At 42.6% G+C, this 21,598-nt stretch overlaps 1 protein-coding gene across 7 annotated transcripts in view; it reads left to right on the plus strand.

Annotated features, from left to right (window-relative positions):
• Positions 1-21,598, plus strand: part of LOC139021703 (ankyrin repeat domain-containing protein 26-like) — a 177,557-nt gene that overhangs the window by 137,248 nt on the left and 18,711 nt on the right. For all 7 annotated transcript variants that reach the window (XM_070432198.1, XM_070432188.1, XM_070432206.1 and 4 more), the window contains 3 exons: positions 4,903-5,184; positions 5,740-5,948; positions 8,341-8,478. In XM_070432198.1, coding sequence (XP_070288299.1) covers positions 4,903-5,184; positions 5,740-5,948; positions 8,341-8,478 — 629 coding nt within the window. The remainder of the gene's footprint in view (positions 1-4,902; positions 5,185-5,739; positions 5,949-8,340; positions 8,479-21,598) is intronic.

The raw sequence follows: 21,598 nt of genomic DNA on the forward strand, positions 1-21,598 counted from the left end.
ATCTATTTTTGTTTTTTGGTTTCACATATAAACTTGAAGTAAGGCAGAGGAGACATTGTATTTAAACGATGCCAAATCCAGTCATGAAGATATACACCTATGTTTTCTTCTTAAGTCTTTTATAGTTTCAGCTTTTACATTTTAAGTTAACTTTTATGTATGGTCTGAGGTAGAGGTCAAATTTTATTCATTTGCGTGTGGATATCCAGCTGTCCCTGGACAATTTGTTAAAAAGACTATTCATATCTGATTTAATTGTTTGGCACCCTTGTCAAAAAGCAGTTGGCCACAAATTGGGCTTAGGTTTGGTGTCTCCCTTCTACTTCACTGAAGAATAAGTCTGTCCTTATGCCAGTACCAAATCAAATTTTATGAGTATCTTTCCCAGTCATCTTGCATAGTACCAGCTGTTTTATGTAATAAAAAAAAGTCAGTGTAGTGGCATGTTTTTACCTCTACTTTCATGGAGATTTCTTGTTTCTTGATAAAGCTTATTGCCAGCTTATGTTGTGCTGACTCTGTGACATGATGGGAAAGTAGGCTTACAATGATAACACCCATTCCTTTTTGTCTGCATTTAAACCTTCAGCCTCTAACCCAGTGCCTCCCACTTCACTTCCATTTCCATGAAATTCTAGTAACAGGATCTGCTGACTTAGCCATTTCTTTCATTGTGTTTAACTCATAATTCATAGCCTTGCCAGTAGCTTTCACCACCTGGGGAGGAGAAGATTAAAATCTGGACTGTCACCTTTCCTCTTTAGAAATGCCTGACTTTGAAATTTCAAATTTTATTTTATTTTTAAATATCTACACTAATAAAAGATAAACATGGTAATTAGTGTACGACCGCTACCCTTCCTATTGGCTAATCAGCATATCATTATGCAAATTAACTGTCAGCCAAGATGGCGGCCAGCAGCCATGCACTGAAGTGAACCGGGAGGCTTGCTTGCTCCAGTGATGGCAGACTCCTATGTTCCCCGCCTGACCTGCGGGCCACTCAGCTGCAACTCTAAGCAACTATGTTGCAAATATAGATGCTAAACAAAACCCCAGAAACCGGCTTTCAGTTAGCCGGGCTTCAGCCAGCCAGACCACAACATTGTATCAAATAGAGAAGGAAAAACAAAGGTCAGAAACTGGCTTTCAGCATCGAGGACTCAGAGCTAAAGCTGGCCCAGAATAGAAAAAAAAATAAGAAAAAAAAGGAGCAGTTGGGAGCTTCAGTCACCCGCCAGCCTGAAAAGGGCCCTCAGCCCCTCCACCAGACTAGTCAGGCACCCCAGTGGGGGCTCCCACCCTGATCCAGGACACCCTTCAGGGCAAACCAGCCGGCCCCCAAAGGGTAATATGCCTCCTGGGACCAGATCAGCAGAGCACCGAGGATCCAGGCCCTGGGATCAACGTGACAGGGGGCAGCGCCCAAACCCCCTGATCGCCCTGCGGCTCTGTGACAGGGGGCAGGGCCACAACCTCCATATCTGACCTGCTCTGATCATGACAGGGGAAGGCGCCCCAAACCCCTGATCAGCCCTGCTCTGTGCCTGACAAGGGGGAGCTCCCCAAACCACTTATCGCTCCGCGGCTCTGTGTGTGACAGGGTGCAGCACCCCAACCCCCCTCCCCGCCCATTGGCCCTGCTCTGTGTGTGACTGGGTAGAGCCATAAACTCCCCATCAGCGCCGCCTTGAGTGTGACAGTGGCGGTGCCCCAAACCCCTGATCGGCCCTGCTCTGTGGGTGATAGAGGGTGGCGCCCCAACCCCGCTCCATAGGCCTTGCTCTGTGTGTAACGGGGTAGAGCCATAACCTCCCCATCGGCCCTGCCATGAGTGTGACAGGGTGCAGCGCCCCAACCCCCTGATCCGCCCTGCTCTGTGCGTGACAGGGGGTGGTGCCCCAACTCCCCTATTGGCCCTACTCTGTGCCTGACAGGGGGAAGCTCCCCAACCCCCTGATCGACCCTGCTCTGTGCGTGACAGGGGGTGGCTCTGCAACATCTCCATCGACCCTGCCTTGAGTGTGACAGGGGGCAGTGCCCCAACCCCCCAATCGGCCCTATCCTGAGCATGACTGAGGGTGGCATCGCAACCTCCCAATACGCCCTGCTCTGTGCATGACAGGGGGCAGCGCCCCAACTCCCCAATCGGCCCTGCTCTGAGCCTGACCAGGTGCTGCACCTAGGGATTGGGTGTGCCCTCTGCCACCCGGGAGCAGGACTAAGCCAGCAGGTCGTTATCTCCCGAGGGGTCCCAGACTGCGAGAGGGCACAGGCCGGGCTGAGGGACACTCCCTTCCCCCGGAGTGCACAAATTTTTGTGCACCGGGCCTCTAGTATATATATATATATATATATATATATAATTTTATTGGGGTTCATGGCATTTGAAAAGCCACCTCACCACTTGTTTTTAGAGAGGAAGGGGGGGAGAGAGAGGGAGAGAGAGAGAGGGAGAGAGACATCAATGATGAGAATCATTGATGGGCTATCTCCTAAATGCCCCCTACTGGGGATTGATCCCACAACCCAGGAATGTGCCCTTACCTGAATGGAACCCATGACCCTTCAGTCTGCAGGCTGTCCTCTATCTACTTACCCAAACCAACTAGGGCTGAAATCTCAAAATTTTAAAACCAATTTGTTTCCTATGGAGAAACACTGTGGTATAACACATGAACAAGCTTGAAGTGAGCTAGAGAAATTGTATTTAAATGGTGCCAAAAGGCATTGCTGTTGTTTTGCCACTGATATTTAAAATGATTTCATAATCCTCTCTGTTTCCTCACTGAGGAAAGGAAAGCTTAGTCCTGACCTTGGAGTGCTTCTCTGTTGCCCTTGGCTGTTCCCTCTGAGACTTTGCTCTGTCCTTTTCATAAGAAATGGCCGGTGCTTGCAGCTCTTTTGACAGCCTGCGTCCTCCCTGTGGAACATCTAAGGCCCAGAGGCCCTTTTGATTGTGTACTGTCTCGGTCTCCCTTCAGGAGGCCAAGCTAACATTCTCTTAGGAACTTTGAGTGTCTGTCCAGTTAATTTTATTGGGGTTCATGGCATTAGAAAAGCCACCTCACCACTTGTTTTCAGATCAGCTCTTCACCTGGGCTTCCTGGAGGTGTTATAGAACAGTGTCGTTAAAATTCTTACATTCTGAAAATCCTTTGAGGCACCACGTAAATGTTTCTAAGGTCTTAAGAGTTTTATGAGTTTTGGATTCATCCTTCAAACATGTTTTCTGGACATCCTGGATTTGATGTTAGCCCAGAAGCCATTTCTTTATGTTAGGATTATTTGACAATTGGACATGTGGGAGAAGGTATAAACAAGAAATCAATATTTTAACCCGGTAAATGGGGTCCTTTTATATTTATTTGTCTATTTTTAGCTTATGTTTCTCATCAATTTCACTTTCAGCTGCTTCCTAGTGAGAATCCTTTCAGTGTCATTGTGTTCACTTGCCCAGAAGCCCTTGCTGTCAACCTCCTCAGGGGCCATCAGGCCTCCACTCACCCTTTCTTGGAGGCCCTTTTGGTTTCCATTCTCATGCTTCTCTACATTATGCCGGGTTCTACCTGCCGCCTGTTCAGAGGTGCTCCCATATGTGTGTGTGTTTCTTTTTTAGTGTCAGCACTCTATTTTTAATGTCAGTATCTGTGCCAGTTACTTATTGCTGCTCAGTAACCACCTCCAAACTTCGTGTCTTAAAGCAGCATTTACTTGTTCACAAATCTGCAGTGAGGCCAGCTCATTTCTTTTCCACTTACCATCAGCTGGGATGACTTGAAGCTGGGAAGTTGAATCATCTCTAAAGGCTTGGTCATTCACGGGTTTCTCAGGTGCAGCGGGCATTTGGCTGGGGCGTTCGCTGGGACAGTCTCATCTGGACACTTGTGTGAGGATGACCATGTGGCTTGGGCTGCTTCGTTCTTCACAACGTGGTGGCTGGGTTCCCAGGATGAGCTTCCCTGGGGAGAGAGTCCGATGGCACCCAGACATAGCAGTCACACAGCAGTCACCATATCCTATTCACCAGAACCCAGGTAGCACTGAGGCCAGCACCTATTTCCTGGACAAGTGCCAGAGAATCTGGAGACGTGCTTCAAAAACTCGACATCCCTCACCTTGTCTTACCAAGTAATCATTGTATCTGAAGGAAAGTAGTTCTTCCCAAGTCATGATCACTGACATTCCAGCAAGTTTGTTGTTGTTGTTGATGATGTTGTTTTGTTTACTATGTTTCCTTAGTTTGTGGGAAGTAACAGAGAATTTCAAGATAGCACTATTGGATTAAGACCCATCCCCATTTTTTTTATTATAAAAAATGTAGGGCTCATCTCGCTAAACTTTTACAGTGAGAGATGTAATTTCTCAGTAACGCAGGGAATCATTTCTTTTTGGAATGCAATTCAAATTAGCATCAAACGTTCACAGTTCAATAAAAGACATATGACATTAGAGTCTATATTTATAAGATTAATTAGTCTCATTTCCAAAGTCTTATTTTGTGAGGCATTTTTTGACTCAGTCCTGAATATCTGAATACCATACCCCTAAAACTTTTGTGTTAAGATTATGAAGTGTTAAGATGGGGGAAGAGATATGAGACTTTCTATTCAGGAGCAATGCATAGTCATTTTGTGGAGGAAAGACATGAAATAGTCATAGAAAAAAAGAGTATAAAATCAAGGGCAGAAGAGATGTTGTGTGGCAAAGATGACAACAGTAAATACATTTTTGTGACTCCTGGTTGTTTTAACTTTGATCTTGATTCTGAGCAATTGAAGGTTTCACATTCTAAGACCCTACCAGAGTATAGGTAACATTTTATTGCCACTGAATTCATTTCAAAATTTGATACTGGTGTCCACACCTTCATAACCAAACTATATTCTTTTATTCATGCAGAATGATGAGCTTATAGCAAAACTGCAACCATCATCTTCAAAATGTATATGTCTGGATGAGGAAAAGACACCTCAACAGGAGTTATCAATGGAACCACTTCTAAAGCGACGTGAAGAACTAAAGGATAGAGTAAAGAAGGCGAAACAAGAAGCAGTAAACCTCAGAAATATAGAAAAGAATATGGTAGAAATCTGTGAATTAGAAGACTATAAAAAGAAGCTTGAAGAAAGAGCAATACGGGATGTAGCAGACAAAGTAGAAAAAGTCAATTCACTTTTACAGGTTAATTTTTTTGATTTATTGTGCTTTAATTCATTTCACTGCAAATTACCTTTTCGATAAATACAGTATTTTTGCCTCTCCTTTACTACCTTTAATAGCAACTTATTTTGAAGATTTCTGGAAGGAAGGTGGCATTTGTTTTTCCTTTTCACTATTTTAGTTTCTAACATTATCACTAAATTGATCTTTCCAAATGATCCTTCATTTTAGTTTTAAGACCAGTTGATGTAAAATAAGACTATTAGGAAGAAAAGGTAAAAAACATGATTTCAAAATTGTACCATACTCTTGAATTAAGTTATATTTTTTAACTTTTAATATCTTAAACTGATTCTATTATTCTTTGAATTATCAGATTACATGAGTACTAATAGAATAATGATTAACTTTATAACTCAGATTCAATTCAGTGGACATTGATGATAACTATTTTGAATTTCAGCTTTTTTCACACTTAAAGCTTATCTCTGAGTTGATGACTCAAAACTAAAGAAAACAAATATAAGTGTTCAGCTTATAATTACTTTAAGAATGTATCCTTTTTATTTGTTGTAGAGACAAAGAGCATCTCAAAAAATGTCAGAGCAGATGATAAATGATCAGGCTTCAACAAGTCACTTGGAACTCAGAAATAAAGAGTTGGAGTCAGAAATCTCTAAAGTGCAAACTTCTCAAGATGATATCGAAAGAGAATTGAAAAAATATGTGCGACTCTACCAAGAAGAATTGGAAGGCAGAAAGTTACTGGAAAATCAGCTAACTGAGTAAGTCAAATGCAGAATCAGAGAAAATAAATTTAATTCATTAATTAGCCTCTAAACTTTAAACATAGTTACTATTGGGCCAGGTTCATAGATTAGTAGGGCGTGAAAGCCAACTAGGTCATTTAACTTTGGAAAGTGATGTTAGTAAATAAACTTACCTTTCAAATGTCCCTCTAAGATGGTTTCATCTCTCCCCCTTTTTTGCTTTTACCTGCCTTTATTTTCCCAACTTAATATTTCCATGTAGTTATCTGGGTCTACTACTAGTCTTTTTTTTTTTTTTTTTTTTTTTTTTTAAATATATTTTATTGATTTTTTACAGAGAGGAAGGGAGAGAGATAGATAGTTAGAAACATCGATGGGAGAGAAACATCGACCAGCTGCCTCCTGCACATCTCCCACGGGGGGATGTGCCCGCAACCCAGGTACATGCCCTTGACCGGAATCGAACCCGGGACCCCCCAGTCCGCAGGCCAACGCTCTATCCACTGAGCCAAACCGGTCCTGGCTACTACTAGTCTTTAAGCTGAGTGTCTTGAAGCTCTAAAATGTAAACAGCAATATTATTATAAAACTAGTGGCCCGGTGCACGAAATTGGTGCACAGGGGAGGAGGGGTTATCCCTCAGCCCAGCCTGCACCCTCTCCAATCTGGAACCCTTTGGGGGATGTCCGACTGCCAGTTTAGGCCTGATCCCTGTGGGGATTCCCACAGGGATCAGGCCTAAACTGGCAGTCAGATAACCCTCTTGAAATCTGGGACCGCTGGCTCCTAACTGCTCACCTGCATGCCTGACTGATAGCTCCTAACCACTCTGTCTGCCAGCCTGCTCGACCTCAGCTGCCCCCTGACCAGCCTGATAACCCCAACTGCCCTCCCCTTTTGGCCTGATTGCCCCTAACCACCTCTATCTTGGCCCCACCAATATGACTCTGTCTGGACAGACATCCAGAAGGTCTCCTGGTCTAATTAGCATATTACCCTTTTATTAATATTGAAAGAGGCCTGATGCATTGGTTGGGGCTGGTTGGTCTGCCCTGAAGGGGGTCTCAGATCAGGATGTGGGTCACCTTGGGGGGCGTGGCCAGCCTGGGTGAGTGGCTGGGGTGGTTTGCAGGCCAGCCATGCCCCCATCAGGGTGGGGGACTTCACTGGAGGGCATGGCCAGCCTGGGTGAGGGGCTGAGGGCCGTTTGGGGGCGGTTTGCAGGCTAGCCAAGCCTCTGGCTTTGTCAGAAGGTCTTCAGAAGGTCTCCGGTCTAATTAGCATATTACTTTTTTATTAGTATAATTGCTTGTCAGAAGCCCCCGAAATAGAAATAGTTAAGATAAAAACTTAAACACAAAGGGTTAAGTTACTCCAACACATTCTGGTACTTGGTATATTTACTTTCTTGATTGTGAACTTTGTTATTATCAATAGACTAGAGGCCCAGTGCATGAAATTGGTGCACAGATCGGGTCCCTAGGCCTGGCCAGTGATGAGAGCCTATCAGGGCTTTTGGGCTGCCAGCCTGGGCTTCCCTTCATTCCTCACCACCCCCTGGTGGTGAGCACACATCATAGCAAGTGATCAAATGCCCGGTCTTTGGTTGAACTCCCAAGGAGACACTTTGCATAACTAGAGGCCCAGCAAGCAAAATCACACAAAACCCACACCCGCCATGCCGGCAGGACCCCAGGCCCACCGTGTGAGAGTAGCTCACTGCCTCTGCCGCGCAGGCCTCAGACCCCGACTCTGTGCCAAACGGCTGGCGGGCTGGGGGCAGCAACTGAGAGGTGCTCCATGCACCTTCTCGTGATGGGTTGTTTGGTTGTTCTGGCGTTCCAGCATTATGGCCACGGGCCTTTTATAATATAGATAGATGGCCTCTAGAGCTGTTTTCATTCATTTGATCAGCAGCCAGGATATCTTGTTCTCCCTTACAGGTTGTTGTTCTAAATAATGCCTGGGTGTTAAATGATTAATATCTCCAAGGCAATGAGTGTATTGTACAAGGGTGGTGAAGGCAAATGCTTGACAATGTCTTTGAGAGTTTTTTTTTAAATCTCTAAAGTGGCTACTAAATATGTCCAAGGGCATCTTAAAAGGTCTTGTAAGTACAGCCCTTCCAGAGGCAGCAAGTATTACCTGATAAGCCCTCTGCATCACTGATAGCCTCCCCACTTTGGATTAAGTACTTAGTTAGGAACCCGCTCCCCCTACTGCCTGGAAACATAAGTATTTTTTTAGAAAAATTAAGAACCTGTACTTGAATAGAGCAGATCTGCTCTGACACGTTTTCATTGCTAAAATGCTATTTAATGGGCAATTCCACTTACTATCCTGGCTACTTTAAAAAATTGCAAGTCACTTAGAGAAAAATAAAATACTAAGCATTTGTTGTTTACAGTTTTCCTAGGATTAAGGAGAAGCTAGCAGAAGTCAGCAACAAACTTTTCTGGGAGAAACAGCTCAGCAAGAGAAATTCCATTCCAAGAGAAAACTTGGGGATTCCTACCTCAAATCCATGCACTTCAACTTACCACAGGTTAGTTATATTATCTTTTTTCCTCTTGGGTTTCAGATTTCTGATATAATTCTTGTGTTTCATTTGGTGAAATTCCGAGTTGCTTAATTGACTAGTACACACTAATAAAAAGTCTTAATTATTGTGCTAATGTAGAAAGGAGACAGAAATTTTATAATCACTTTTAAGTCCCTGGATGTCTCATTTGCAAGAGATACCTATCATTAACTTTATTCAATTACTATGCCTGAAGTGACACATTTTAAACTTCTTAAAAAGCTGCATGTCACTTTGATTTTAGAAATTATATATTCTTGTCTAATAACCAGTGGTGTACTTGGAGATGCTTTGGCTTACTTTCTAATGGATTTTAAATTGGTGATGGTTCATAACCATTTTTAAGTTTTGTTGAACCCCAACTTTTCCACCCCTAACCATAAGTGAATGATTGACATCTAAATATTTAACCATTTATGGATATTTGCTACTTAAATGAAATGGAGATAAATCATTTTAATGAATTAAATAAACTTGTAGCACTAAAAGGTTAAATTTCTCTCTTTAAGTGAAAATGTTTGTCATCTTCTTAGGTCAAAGGACAGTGTTAATTGCTATTTACTTCTGCAATTTCATTCCAATTGTTATAAAATGTCTTGCTGAGCAGCTGGTCCTTCATAAAATAGTTAAATTTAACAAATATTTGAATTTTTATTTTTAAATTTATGTATTAATATTTGAATTTTTAAATGAAGTGTACTTCTGTCTGTTTATCTGGACAGCACTTGAATGATTGATGACTAAGATGGCAATGATAGGGAGTCTTGAAACAGCAACTAGCTTCCATTGTGTATCAGTGCTATTAAAATATTCCTTCTTCATCTTATTATTGACTTCTTCAGCAGCAGAATTTCTGTTTGGTTCTTTTTTATACTTCTCATCTGTTTGGTAAAGTACTGCTTCTGTTCATTCATTTCATTCCTGAGCTTGTTGAACTGATTTTGAGTTTTCTTGTATCTCGCTGAGTTCCTTCATGACTATTTTGCTATTTTGATTTCTCTGTTCATTTAGATCACAATCGTCCAGTATTCTGAGTTTCCTTCTGGAGAATTATCATTTTCTTTCTGTGTTAGTGTTACTATGGTGGTCCAGGCTGCTTGATGGGTTGTTCCTCTGCTGGCACATTTGAAGTGCTGAACACTTTTCTTAGGAATGTTGTGATTTTCACAATTCAGCAGGTTGATAATTTCAGGTCTTTCTTTTGTTTTCCAGTAGATGGTCTTATAGTGCAGTTTTTCTTTTCTCTTACCTGTACTACTGAAGCTTGGGGAGGGTGTGCAGTGAGTCAAGGTGTTTGAGGCTTACCCTTGGACATGGGAGTGGCAGCCTGGGTAACTAGGGTGGTGGGTGCCAGTGCTGTATCCTGGTCGCCTGGGCCTCAGGGCACCCCATGGTGGTAGGTGTGGGTGTGGCCAGTTGAGGGGAGCCAGTTTGTGAGCCCACTGAGTTGCTGCCTCATTCCCTTTAGCCACTGGCAGCATTGTGCTGTGGCCTGGAGGCTGGAAACTTGGCTCTGCTGCTGCTCCTGGTCTGTGGTGGTGTGAGCACAGCTGCAGCTGGGGAGGGATCTGGATTTGGGGAGGGGAGGGACTCCTACTGGGCAGTGGTATGGGCAGTGCACCCTGCCTCCTCCACCAGTACTGTGTTTGCAAGGGCTATAAGTTCAGCTGTGTCCTTGGAGAACTGCAGTAGGGGCCTGTCCCTGCTCCTCTCTCCATCCTGCCTCTCCTGCACATCCCAAGACGTCCACTATCCAGGTGAGTAGAGGTGCCTTTGTTGGGTTCTAGATGTTCCACTTGTTGTAGATTTAAGAGGAGACACACTTTGTCATGATGCTGATGTCACCCACTGAAATACCCATTTCAATCAATGCACGATGGTTTATGGTTTTCATTATTTTTTATGGTGTTTTCATGCAGGGAAAGGTAGCACAGGCCTGTGCTAAATGAGACTTCAACCTCTTTTTCTTAGTTTGCTTCATCATAACACAACATAGAAGAGCAAAGCTAAGAATTTCTAGACAGCCTTTAGGCCAAATACAGTCTCAGTTGTTAAAAATTTGTAAAACTGGGCTACTGGTACAAAAAAAAAATCAAATGCTTTTGTAAATTGTTAAGCAATACTATGATGCAGACTTGAAATGTCCTCACCAGAAAATCAGAAAATACCTCATTTTGCAAAATGAAGAGGGAAAAGAATGTAAATGCAGAAGCAATGCAAGGGAAGATATTTATGGAAATGTTTTTGTTTAATATTTTGGAAGGAATGAGGTGCTTACTCTTAGTATTTCTATATGAATTGAAAAAAATAGTTGATTTTAAACTTAACATTGTAGTTTCAAGGTATACATAGTTTCCCTGAGGGGCATTGGTTTGCCAAATCATGCTAGACTCAGGAAGAGAGAGTCTGAAGCACCAATCTATCAAGATATAGAGATAGGCCGCCAAATTTCTATAGCAGTTGGGGTTTACAAAATTCTTAGACTTGTGGAAAGAAGGTGCCTTGTAGAGTCACTGGGAAGGTAATTATTGCCATTAGGAAAACAACTAATTCTATGAGAGATGGTAACATGCCTAAAATAATAGAAAGGGGTGGGTTTGGGGATAGGGCATTATAAAACAAACAGACTTCTAAAGATTATTGAGTTATGATTCTAAAGAGTAAATATTACAAATGCATCAATATTGAATTTGTTTATCAATCCCCTTTATTTGCAAACTTTAAACATTTTGAACTATTCCTACTGTAGTGCTCTGTCTTATTCGGCATTGTTTTTCCAACTTTAAGGACAATCCTATCTAATAATAGACAAACATGGTAATTAACCGTACCTCCAACATGCTTCCCATCGGCTAATCAGGGTGATATGCAAATTAACTGCCAACCAAGATGGCGGCTGGCAGCCAAGCAGCTGAAGTGAACAGGAGGCTTGTGCTCCAGTGATGGAGGAAGCCAAGGTTCCCCGCCTGCCTTGCCGGCCTCTGAGCTGCAGTTTAAGAAACACTGTTGCAATTATAGAAGCTAAAGAAAACCCAGAAACCTGCTATCAGCCATCAGAGCTGAAGCAGCAGGACCGAAACAATGTTGCAATTATAGAACCAAACAAACCCTAGATTCCTGCTTTCAGCAGCTGAGGCCACAAACTGGAGCCAAGCCTCAGAGCTAAAGCTGGATCTCAGCTCCAGTGACAGTCATAGAAGGTAAATAAATCCCAGAATAAAAAAAAGAAAAGAAAAGAAAAGGAGAGGTTGGGAGCTTCAGTAGCCCACCAGCCTGAAAATGGCCCTCAGCCACTCACCCAGACTGGCCAGGCACCCCAGTGGGGACCCCCACCCTGAAGCAACAAGATGGCAGCTAATTTGCATACTGAAGGCAGGCAGCAGCGGGCAAGGCTGTCCGAAGTACGGACCCGGATCTGTGACCCTGCTGGGCGGGGTCAGTGCTTGAGGCTGTCCCCGGTCTGGGACCCAGATCCATGATCTGCCAGGCTGGGGGCACCGCGAGAGGCTGTCCATGGGACCAAGACAGGGATCTGTGACCCTGTTGGGCAGGGGACTGCACTTGAGGCTGTCCGTGGTCCTGGAACCTGGTTCTGTGACCTGGCGGGCGGGCGGCAGTGCTTGAGGCTGTTTTTGGTTGTAGGACCGGATCTGTGACCCTGCCAGGCGGGGGGCAGTGCTTGAGGCTGTCCGAGGTCCTGGGACCCAGATCCATGACCCTTCCTGTCGGAAGGCAGCTCACACAGGGGCGGATGGGCCGGGGTTGGGCAGGGCAGGACGCCTGGCTTCCGCCCAGCCCCAGTCACTCTGGGCAGGTGAGCAGTGCAGAGAGCCTCTGGACAGGGGAGGCAGGCAGGCGAAGGGCGGCCTGTACTCCACACATGGCGGTGGTGACAGCTGTGAGTGCGCCAAGCGGACCCTTCAGGCTGAGCTGAAGTAGCGCCTGCAGGCCCCCAGGAGGGGCTGTGCAAGATCCTCCTCCTGGCCCAGAAGGTGCAGGATCGCAGTGACAGCCACCATGGCGGGCCAAACTGACGTCCTCCTGGCCACAGCACAGGGGTTTGTGGATCTGCAAAGCCAGAGGCCTCCCATGTGCACATCCCCCCCTGGCGTGCAAACATCCCCCAGCACACTGTCACCCTCTCACACCTGCAACAGTTGCAAACCAAGGCGTGCACAAGTTCCCCCTGCCTCTCCACCGCACTTCCATCAACCCGGCATGCCTAACACCCCCACAGGATGTGCACACATCCCCACTGATGGACTCACATCCTTTGGAGAGTGTCTGGGTGTTCTGGGTGTTGAGGGCGGGCGCCTGTGAGATGACAGTGAGAGGGTGGAGTGGTGATGCCCTGTTCCCATGGAGGCCAGTGCAGCTACGAGATCACCTCTGGGGCGTGGTTAATGCAGGTGCTGAGGCGGGAGCAGGTGCAGACAGACACACCTGGTGGGCATGGGGGGCCCTCGCTGAGGTGTCTTCGGTCAGCGTTCAAGATCAAGAACCCAGAGGCAGAGAGGAATTCTGTCCTCTCAGTGAAAGAGTGGGATAGTCAGGGCGACTATAGAGGAGGAATGTGCACTTTGGGTGCCAGCACCCATAAGCGAAGGCTGCCCTCACTTGCTTGAGCCTCACTTGCTTGGGGCCTAATGCACTCCTGCTGGGCAGCAGATGACAGGACGTGCTTTTCCGAATTAATTAGAGAAAACATTGATTCTTCTGCTGCCCACAAAGGTGGAAAGTGAAGTGGGGAGACATGTGGGGAGTGAGCAAGGTTCCCCGCCTGGGGGTTCCAAATCTGCTGTTGGTTTCTTTCACTGCTGACTAGAGATATACAGGGTGTCCCCCCAAAATGTATACACACTTTGAATACCTACTAATTCCAATGGTTTTAAGCATAAGAAAGAAACAACAACAGGGCTGTTATCTGTTAAAAGTGTGGGCACAAACGGGACATATGGACATTCCCTGAGGGGTTTCAGATTGGAGAGGGTAAAGGCCAGACTGAGGGGCCCCTTTCCCCCACCCCCAGCCCAGTGCACGAATTTTGTGCACTGGGCTACTAGTCCTATATAATAAAAGAGAAACATGCAAATTAGTAATTCCTCTGCTAAGCAAAAGCCCTGCTCACAAGCCACAACCACCAGCCACGCCCACCAGTCAATGAAGAGTGAGTATGCAAATTAACCTGACAAAGCTGGTGGGTGATTTGCATACACAGAGCAAATTACTGGGGAGCCCACAGCTTGTGGGGATGTGGCTGCCTCAGTTGGGGAAAACCCAGAACCTGGGAAGCACCAGGAATTCTGGAAATAGTAGTTTTGGTGGCAGCCCCAGGACCTGAAGTGGAATCCCAGAGTGCAGGGAGCACCAGGAATGCTAGGAATCCTAGTTCTTCTAGAGACTAGAGCAGTAGTTCTCAACCTGCTGGCCCTTTAAATACAGTTCCTCATGCTGTGACCCAACCACAAAATTATTTTCGTTGCTACTTCATAACTGTAATGTTGCTACTGTTATGAATAGTAATGTAAATATCTGATGCAGGATGGTCTTAGGCGACCCCTGTGAAAGGGTCGTTCGACCGCCAAAGGGGTAGCAACCCACAGGTTGAGAACCGCTGCACTAGAGCAAAGTGGGCCTAGAGCAAGTTACTGTTGAGGTTGGGGATGAAGCGAAAGCAAAAGTGAGAGAAATAAGTAAAATCAGAGTGTCTAGGAAAAATTAAAGGGAAGATATCCTAAAACTTCCTGGAAATCTCCACCAATGAAGCAAAGAAAAAAAAATGCCTCTATTAATCTGTGAGCAACAAACCAAACTGGGTTGGGGGTCTCAGACAATTCGCTCATATGATTGCAAAGACAGATAGAAACTCTCGGATTAGAGAGGGCTCCCCTGAGGGCTCCCAGATTGGAGAGGGTGTAGGTCGAGCTGAGGTTCCCGCCCGCCTGCCACCCCCTCACCCAAAGTATTGCTCCAATCTGTGATTTCAGTTCTCTTCACGTTCATGATATTTAGATTTGTTGCCTTTGCCGTCATTACATGGAAGTGAGCCTTACCCAATTGATTTCATTGTACTGGTATAGCTTGCTACTTATCTGATTTGTTCATTCTTACCATTAATTTTCACATTCTAGTTTAATTCTGGATGTTTGTCCAATACACCAGAAGTGATTTCACAGTTTTATTTAACTCTGTTATTTAGTTTATTATGATAAATTACAAAAGTTAAAATTAGCTTGAACCGACGTATCACTACATTTTCTTGCACTTGGAATTGTTTTCTTAGAACTGAAAACTTAAAAATTTATTCCCGACAATTTTATAACAGATAGAATTTCTCTGATTTCAAAATTTTTTATATTCAACTGTTTTTTAATATTTGTGTTCCTAACACAATGCATGTCACCTAGTTCCTCATTGTCCTTTCAATCTGTGTTAAATAGGGAGACTCAATTTTACATTGACTGATTTTGGACTTTTGGTGCATTTCTAAGACTTTCAGAAAACATTAGAACTCTAATAATTTATGTAAATAATTTTTTCTATTTCTCAAATGTGTATTCAGTTAACAACTCTTGCTATACAAATACATGAAAGCTAAAACAGTTACTATTCCTAAGACTTTAGCTTTGTACATGGCAGACAGAACATTGTGTCTCCACAAAAGGTTGAGTCTCAGTGCTTCCCCACGAAACACAGACCACATGTTTACATCAACAAGGCAGTGCCTTTCTACTCTGAATTTTACCTCTTTTCAAACTCTCACAGTGGTGATGCTGGTTTCTCAGAAGGCAGAAACAGAGCTTAACAAACTTGTTTATCACATAAGTTATATGCTCTATATAATTCCTCATGTCTTCACTTTATTTTGTCCACTTACACAATTGCCCCGTAGTCGTTTTATCTTTTAAAGGCAACCGATAATTGCTCAACTTCTTCCTATGCTTTTTTTCCATTCATTTTTCTCTGTACTTAACTTTTCAGCTCCTTGATTAGCAAATTTTTCCTTGGTTCTTTTTTTTCTGCAATAAAATACATGTTTTTGATATTTACAAGCTGATAATATATTTCCTTCTCACATTAACCTTTTTACAATTAGATAATGAATTGCTATAGTTCAAATGTGCAAATGTACTTGATTTTATTTTGTTTATATTACATTTATTTTTATAACTTTTAAAATAAGGATGATACCAAAATTTAACTTAAAAATATCAATAGTTACTGACCATATATCACACACGGGAATGTAGATGTGTGTGTCGTTTGTATATGTGTATCAATTGGTCTCAAAAGGAGAAGGCAACATTATTTTTCAACCTGTAATATCAAATGTAATAGAATGGTAGCCTATCAATAAATTAGTGTTAAATGAATGAGCATATATTTGCATTTTTTGTGTTTTGCTGTTGTTGTTGGCTTCTCTGCATTTTTCTATCAAAAATATAACTTTTCCCTCTTTAAAAGGGGGTTGTTTTGAACAACGTACATTAAGTATAAAGTCAAGGAAGGAGAAGACATTTCTGTAAGTGTAGAGTAGTCATCTTTCTTGTTGGAGCTGTGCTGGAGTAGATGGCAAATGACAGCCCTGCTTCCCTTTTGAGATTAGATCATAGAGTCAGGCAGATGGAGATGGACTTACTAGCTTGGTTACTCACACATAGTAAGGAATTGGAAAATGTGGTTTAGATGTGGGGTCACAGGGCTTCTGAACACTCATCCCAAATCAGGCAGTTTCACACCCAGTTGGGAGTGGAGGGAAGAAATACCTGACACCTGTCCCTGGGCAGGCTGCTCCCTGCAGAGATGAGAGCAGACCCAAGTTCATGTGACTGTGGGCAGCCATGTCTTTTCAAAGAAGTGCTTTGGGGCTAAGCAAGCATCCCCAGTTCCTTCTCTCAAGTGCACACATCAGATATCTCTTCTGTCCCCTAGTGAGGAAGGTAGAGAGAGCCTAAGGCCTCCTGTGGAGACTGGAGGGCAGAGAAGTGAAGGTGCTCCTATGATTTCTGATGGGGTTAAGTCATAATGGAAATTAAGTTCATGTCTTGTGTACAGACCAACTAAGGATGAAAGAGGTTGGGCAGAAGTATGCCAAACAGTAAAGAGAAATCTGTTTTGTGTTTTAAATTTTGCTATAGATAACCCCCAACACAGATAATTCATTTGTTGGTTGATTTGGGTAAACCAAGTTTTATTTGGAGGGAATGGATAGTTCCTTTAAGGAAGAATTTCCTTAGTTTAACCAAAGATTTTCTCCTTCAAGTTTCTTGTCCTGTGGCTAAATAATCTGTGCTTTATTAATTGAGTGTAATGACTGCTACAAATAGGATGTATGATATTAATTTCTGTTTCTATATTTTTACTCATTGCTTAAAAATTGATAGTTGAGTTACAACGCTATTATTTTGTGTCTCATGCTAAAACATTATTGAGCTACATGACAGTTTTACAGATTCATTTTCTCTGAGTTATAGTTAAAGTTTTGTTTATTTTTCCATAAATATGAGGAAGGAGCCGGCACAGAACCTTAGGCCTTAGAGCCCACTTTGGGCCTGCAGCTAATTGGTTTTCTGACCTCAGGCAACCTGTAATCTCTCTGAGCTTTTGTTGCCTCTTAGGACAAATTAGGAACTTGGACTAAGTCAGTGATTTTCATTGATTATGCTTATATGCCTGCAACAAGTCCTCCGCTGTCCAAAAGAGACAAGAACCAGAAAGTAAATGAAACTCTGAGTAACCACAAGAGCTGCCACAAAATAAAAACATTAAATATTGTGCAGTTTATTCAGGGGACATTAAAGCCTTCAAGCAGAATTGTGTATTTGGAGCCAAAGTTTCAAAGTTTGCTTATCTGGTTTCTCAATTACTAACATATTAGAAATGACAATTAAGGGGAGGTAAAAAAGACTAGCTGCTAATGATAGACAAACTGACATTAGCAAGAAATACAAGAGAGAAATAGAGCATGAAGGAAGATATACCAATTCCAAATCCTGGCAGTTTGTGCATATATTTTTGATGTTTTTGTAATTTTATTTTTCAATTACATTTTACATTGAATATTATATTAGTTTCAGGTGTACAACATAGTGATTAGACATTTATATAACTTACAAAGTGATCACCCCATAAGTCTGGCACCCCCTGGCACCATACATAATTATTACAATATTTTTTTTAAATTAAATCTTTATTGTTCAGATTATTACAATTGTTCCGCTTTTGTCCCCCATAGCTCTCCTCCACCCAGTTCCCACCCCACTCTCTGCCCTTACCCCCCACCACTGTCCACATCCATAGGTGTACGATTTTTGTCCAGTCTCTTCCCATACCCCCCACACCCCTTTCCCTCCAAGAATTGTCAGTCCACTCCCTTTCTATGCCCCTGATTCCATTATATTCACCAGTTTATTCGGTTCATCAGATTATTTATACACTTGATTTTTAGATTCACTTGTTGATAGATGTGTATTTGTTGTTCATAATTTGTATCTTTACCTTTTTCTTCTTCTTGCTCTTCTTAAAGGATACCTTTCAGCATTTCATATAATACTGATTTGGTGGTGATGAACTCCTTTTACTTTTTTTTGTCTGTGAAGCTCTTTATCTGAACTTCAATTCTGAATGATAGCTTTGCTGGGTAAAGTAATCTTGGTTGTAGGTTCTTGCTATTGATCACTTTGAATATTTCTTGCCACTCCCTTCTGGCCTGCATAGTTTCTGTTGAGAAATCAGCTGAGAGTCATATGGGTACTCCCTCTTAGGTAACTGACTGTTTTTCTCTTGCTGCTTTTAAGATTCTTTCTTTGTCTTTTGCTCTTGGCATTTTAATTATGATGTGTCTTGGTGTGGTCCTCTTTGATTCCTTTTGTTTTGGGTTCTCTGTGCTTCCTGGGCTTGTAAGTCTATTTCTTTCACCAGGTAGGGGAAATTTTCTGTCATGATTTCTTCAAATAGGATTTCAATATCTTTCTCTCTCTCTTCTTCTGTCACCCCCATAATTCGGATGTTGGTACGCTTGAAGTTGTCCCAGAGGCTCCTTACACTATCTTCATATTTTTGGATTCTTTTTTCTTTTTGTTTTTCTGGTTGGGTGTTTTTTGCTTCTTTGTATTTCTCATCTTTGACTTGATTCTTGCAATCCTCTAGTCTGCTGTTGAAACTCTGTATAATATTCTTTATTTCAGTCAGTGTATGCTTAATTTCTAGTTGATCCTTTTTCATAACCTTGAGGGTCTCACTAGATTTCTTGAGGGTCTCACTAAATTTATCGGCAGTTTCTAGAAAATTCTTGAAAAACCATATAAGTGTGGTTTTGAACTCTATGTCCAGTAGTTTGCTTTCCTCCATTTCTGTCATTTGTGACCCGTTCCTTTGTCTCTGCATTTTGGCTGCTTCTCTGTGTTGATAGATTGGCTTTCTGTGCTAGGTGTCCTATAGGGCCCAGTGGCTCAGCCTCCCCAGTTACCTGAGGTGGACACTCTTAGTGCACCCCTTTCTGGGTTTTGTGCACTGTCTTGTTGTAGTTAAGCCTTGATTGTTGTAGATATCACTTGGAGGAATTGACCTCCAGGCCAGTTGGCTGTGAGAATCAGCTGTGTCTGCAGTGGGAGAACTTCTGTGCTTTAGATACCCCTCTGGGGCAAAACTTGCTTCAGTGGGGCTTTGGTGCTCACTGAGTCTGCCCCCTGAGTGTGTCCCTTATGGATCTGAGGAGTTGTAATCTGGATGGTACCAATCTGACCACTGGGTACACTGGCTCTTGGATCTCTAAGGAGGTGCTAATTTAGCCTCTGCCTGAGGCTACCCAGCAGGAGCTATGGAGAGATCTGCAGATTCCTCTTCTTTGTTTGGGGTTTGGAGGTGCCCAGATGAGGCCCAGCTGTGAAGCAATGCAAGCTGCTGTGGGGCCTTGGGCCTTCTTTTGGAAGTTCTGGGTCTCTCTGACCAAGCTGCAGTTTGTTAGGTAATTTTCAGGTTGCAAAGTGCCAGGCCTTTCATATGCAAATGCCTCTGCACACAGCTTGGGTGGGGCAGGGTCTCAGGGGTTCAACAGGGTGGAGCAAGCAGCTATGGCTGCTACTCAGTCCTACCCTAAGAGGCACCGTGTCTCAGTGTCCCGCAGTAATCACTGCAAGCACCTCTGAGAGGAAGTCGCCCTCAAGTTCCAACCGATGCCAGACAGTCCAGTTTTTCCCTGTATGAATCCGGGTCCCCAAAGACTCGCCCAGAAGTGGAGTTCAGAGCATTTGGGAGCTTGTGACTTTCTCCTGATTAAAAAAGACAACCAGGTCCTCAGTTGCCTGCCCTTTTTGCGTGCGCCTCCCTACCTCTGCACTTTACTTCCGCACCTCCTCTGAGTCTCAGTGTTCTTTTCTCTTTCCTTCTAGTTGTAGAATTTCCACTCAGCCAGCCTTCCTGTGGTTCTGGATGATGTCCTTTTTGTCTTTTAGTTATATTTTTGAAGTGGTTGTGCAAGGCAGCAATTTCTGGTGTTTACCTATGCCGCCATCTTGGTCTCCCAATTTGCTCATATTTACCTTCACTATGCTTTTTGTATGAAAGCAGAAATCTATGGAACTTTCCATTAAATATGACATATATATGCTTGATAAAAAATTAAAAAAAATAAATCAGTGATTTTCATACCTTAAATATTTTTTTAGACTAGAAATTTTATTTTTAGAATTTGCATGAAAATGTTTTATATAATACAGACAAATCGAGCTGCCTAACTAAGGGGGGATGGAGACTCTGAAGCCCTGCAATCCTGCAGGTGTCCACAGGGGAAACAGATTCCTATGGGAGAGAGTTTGGGAACTACCAGTTCTGAGAAAAATCCTTCTAATGACAAATCCTTTGAATTGAATGTTGCTGATACATTGTTTTAATGTGTATACTTTTTTCACCTTTTTATATTGTTGAAAATGACACAATAGGAATAAAATGGCAGATGTGTTCTCCTTATTAATGTTGGAACTTCAAGCTCCTTCCACCCTCTGGACAAAGTCCTCACCTAGAAATAAGCATAAACATCACAGAAATAAATATTTAGGAAAGGAGCTTTTGTAGGAACAGAGAATAATGTTCCATGGGTAGTTTCTTAATTCAAGTTGTGTAAAAGTGTGATTCACATAATACCTATTTTATTAATGGTGACAGAAAAGTGATTCAATAAAGGCCTTGGTCTTTATCTAGTATCGAGCTATTTATTTTACAAAGTCTGTCTAGTAATGTTGCCACATTATCCATTTAATAAGGCCTGTCTGTCATGCTATTGTCATAAGTGTTAATAAAAACAGCCTCCAAAAATACTGGGGAGCATGTTAGTCATAAAATTTGTCTTCATACCTGAAATTTGGTATTGGGTATCACATGATAATGATCACCACAGTGTTTAATGCTTAATATACTATTTTAAACCCTGTTTCAGGCATTGAGTGAAAAGATACCTTTTTAAAGAAAAGTTTTATTAAGAACACTCTAGATCAGGACACTTTTAATATAATTGGAAGTATTTCCACACATTTCATTATTAAGTAGACTATAATTATAATTGTTTGTTTCCAAATGTAGCTCTAATTTCTAGAAAGAAAACAAGGTTGTTACAATTACAGAATTATATATTGATTTTTGTTACTGTTATTTATCCTCACCTGAGGATACTTTTTCCATTGCTTTTCAGAGAGACTGGGAGGGAGGGAGGAGGGGGAGAAAGAAAAGAAACATCCATGTGAGAGAGAAATATCTAATGGTTGCCTCCCGCATGCAACCCTACTGGGGGCGGGGAGCAAACCTGCAACCCTGGTATGTGCCCCAGACCAGGAATCAAACCTGCAACCCTTACGTCAAAGGGCTGAAGCTCTTTGAGGAAAACCGGCCAGGGCCATATATTGATTTTTTTATTCCTCAAATCAAAGATTTCCTGAAACTTTTGTTGTTCATATGAATAAAGAAATGTCTCAGTCGTAATACAGACAGTAGCATAGTTTCAGTTATCTTTTGCCAGCAGAATTTTCATGTGACCTTATGACAGTACCACTTTTGTAATTTTAGATTGAAAAATTAATAGCATAGAACATAT

The sequence above is a fragment of the Myotis yumanensis genome, unplaced genomic scaffold (genome assembly GCF_028538775.1).
Source record: "Myotis yumanensis isolate MYYU_CA2020_CCGP unplaced genomic scaffold, mMyoYum1.0.hap1 SCAF_1, whole genome shotgun sequence".
In the NCBI taxonomy this organism is placed as follows: Eukaryota; Metazoa; Chordata; class Mammalia; order Chiroptera; family Vespertilionidae; genus Myotis; species Myotis yumanensis.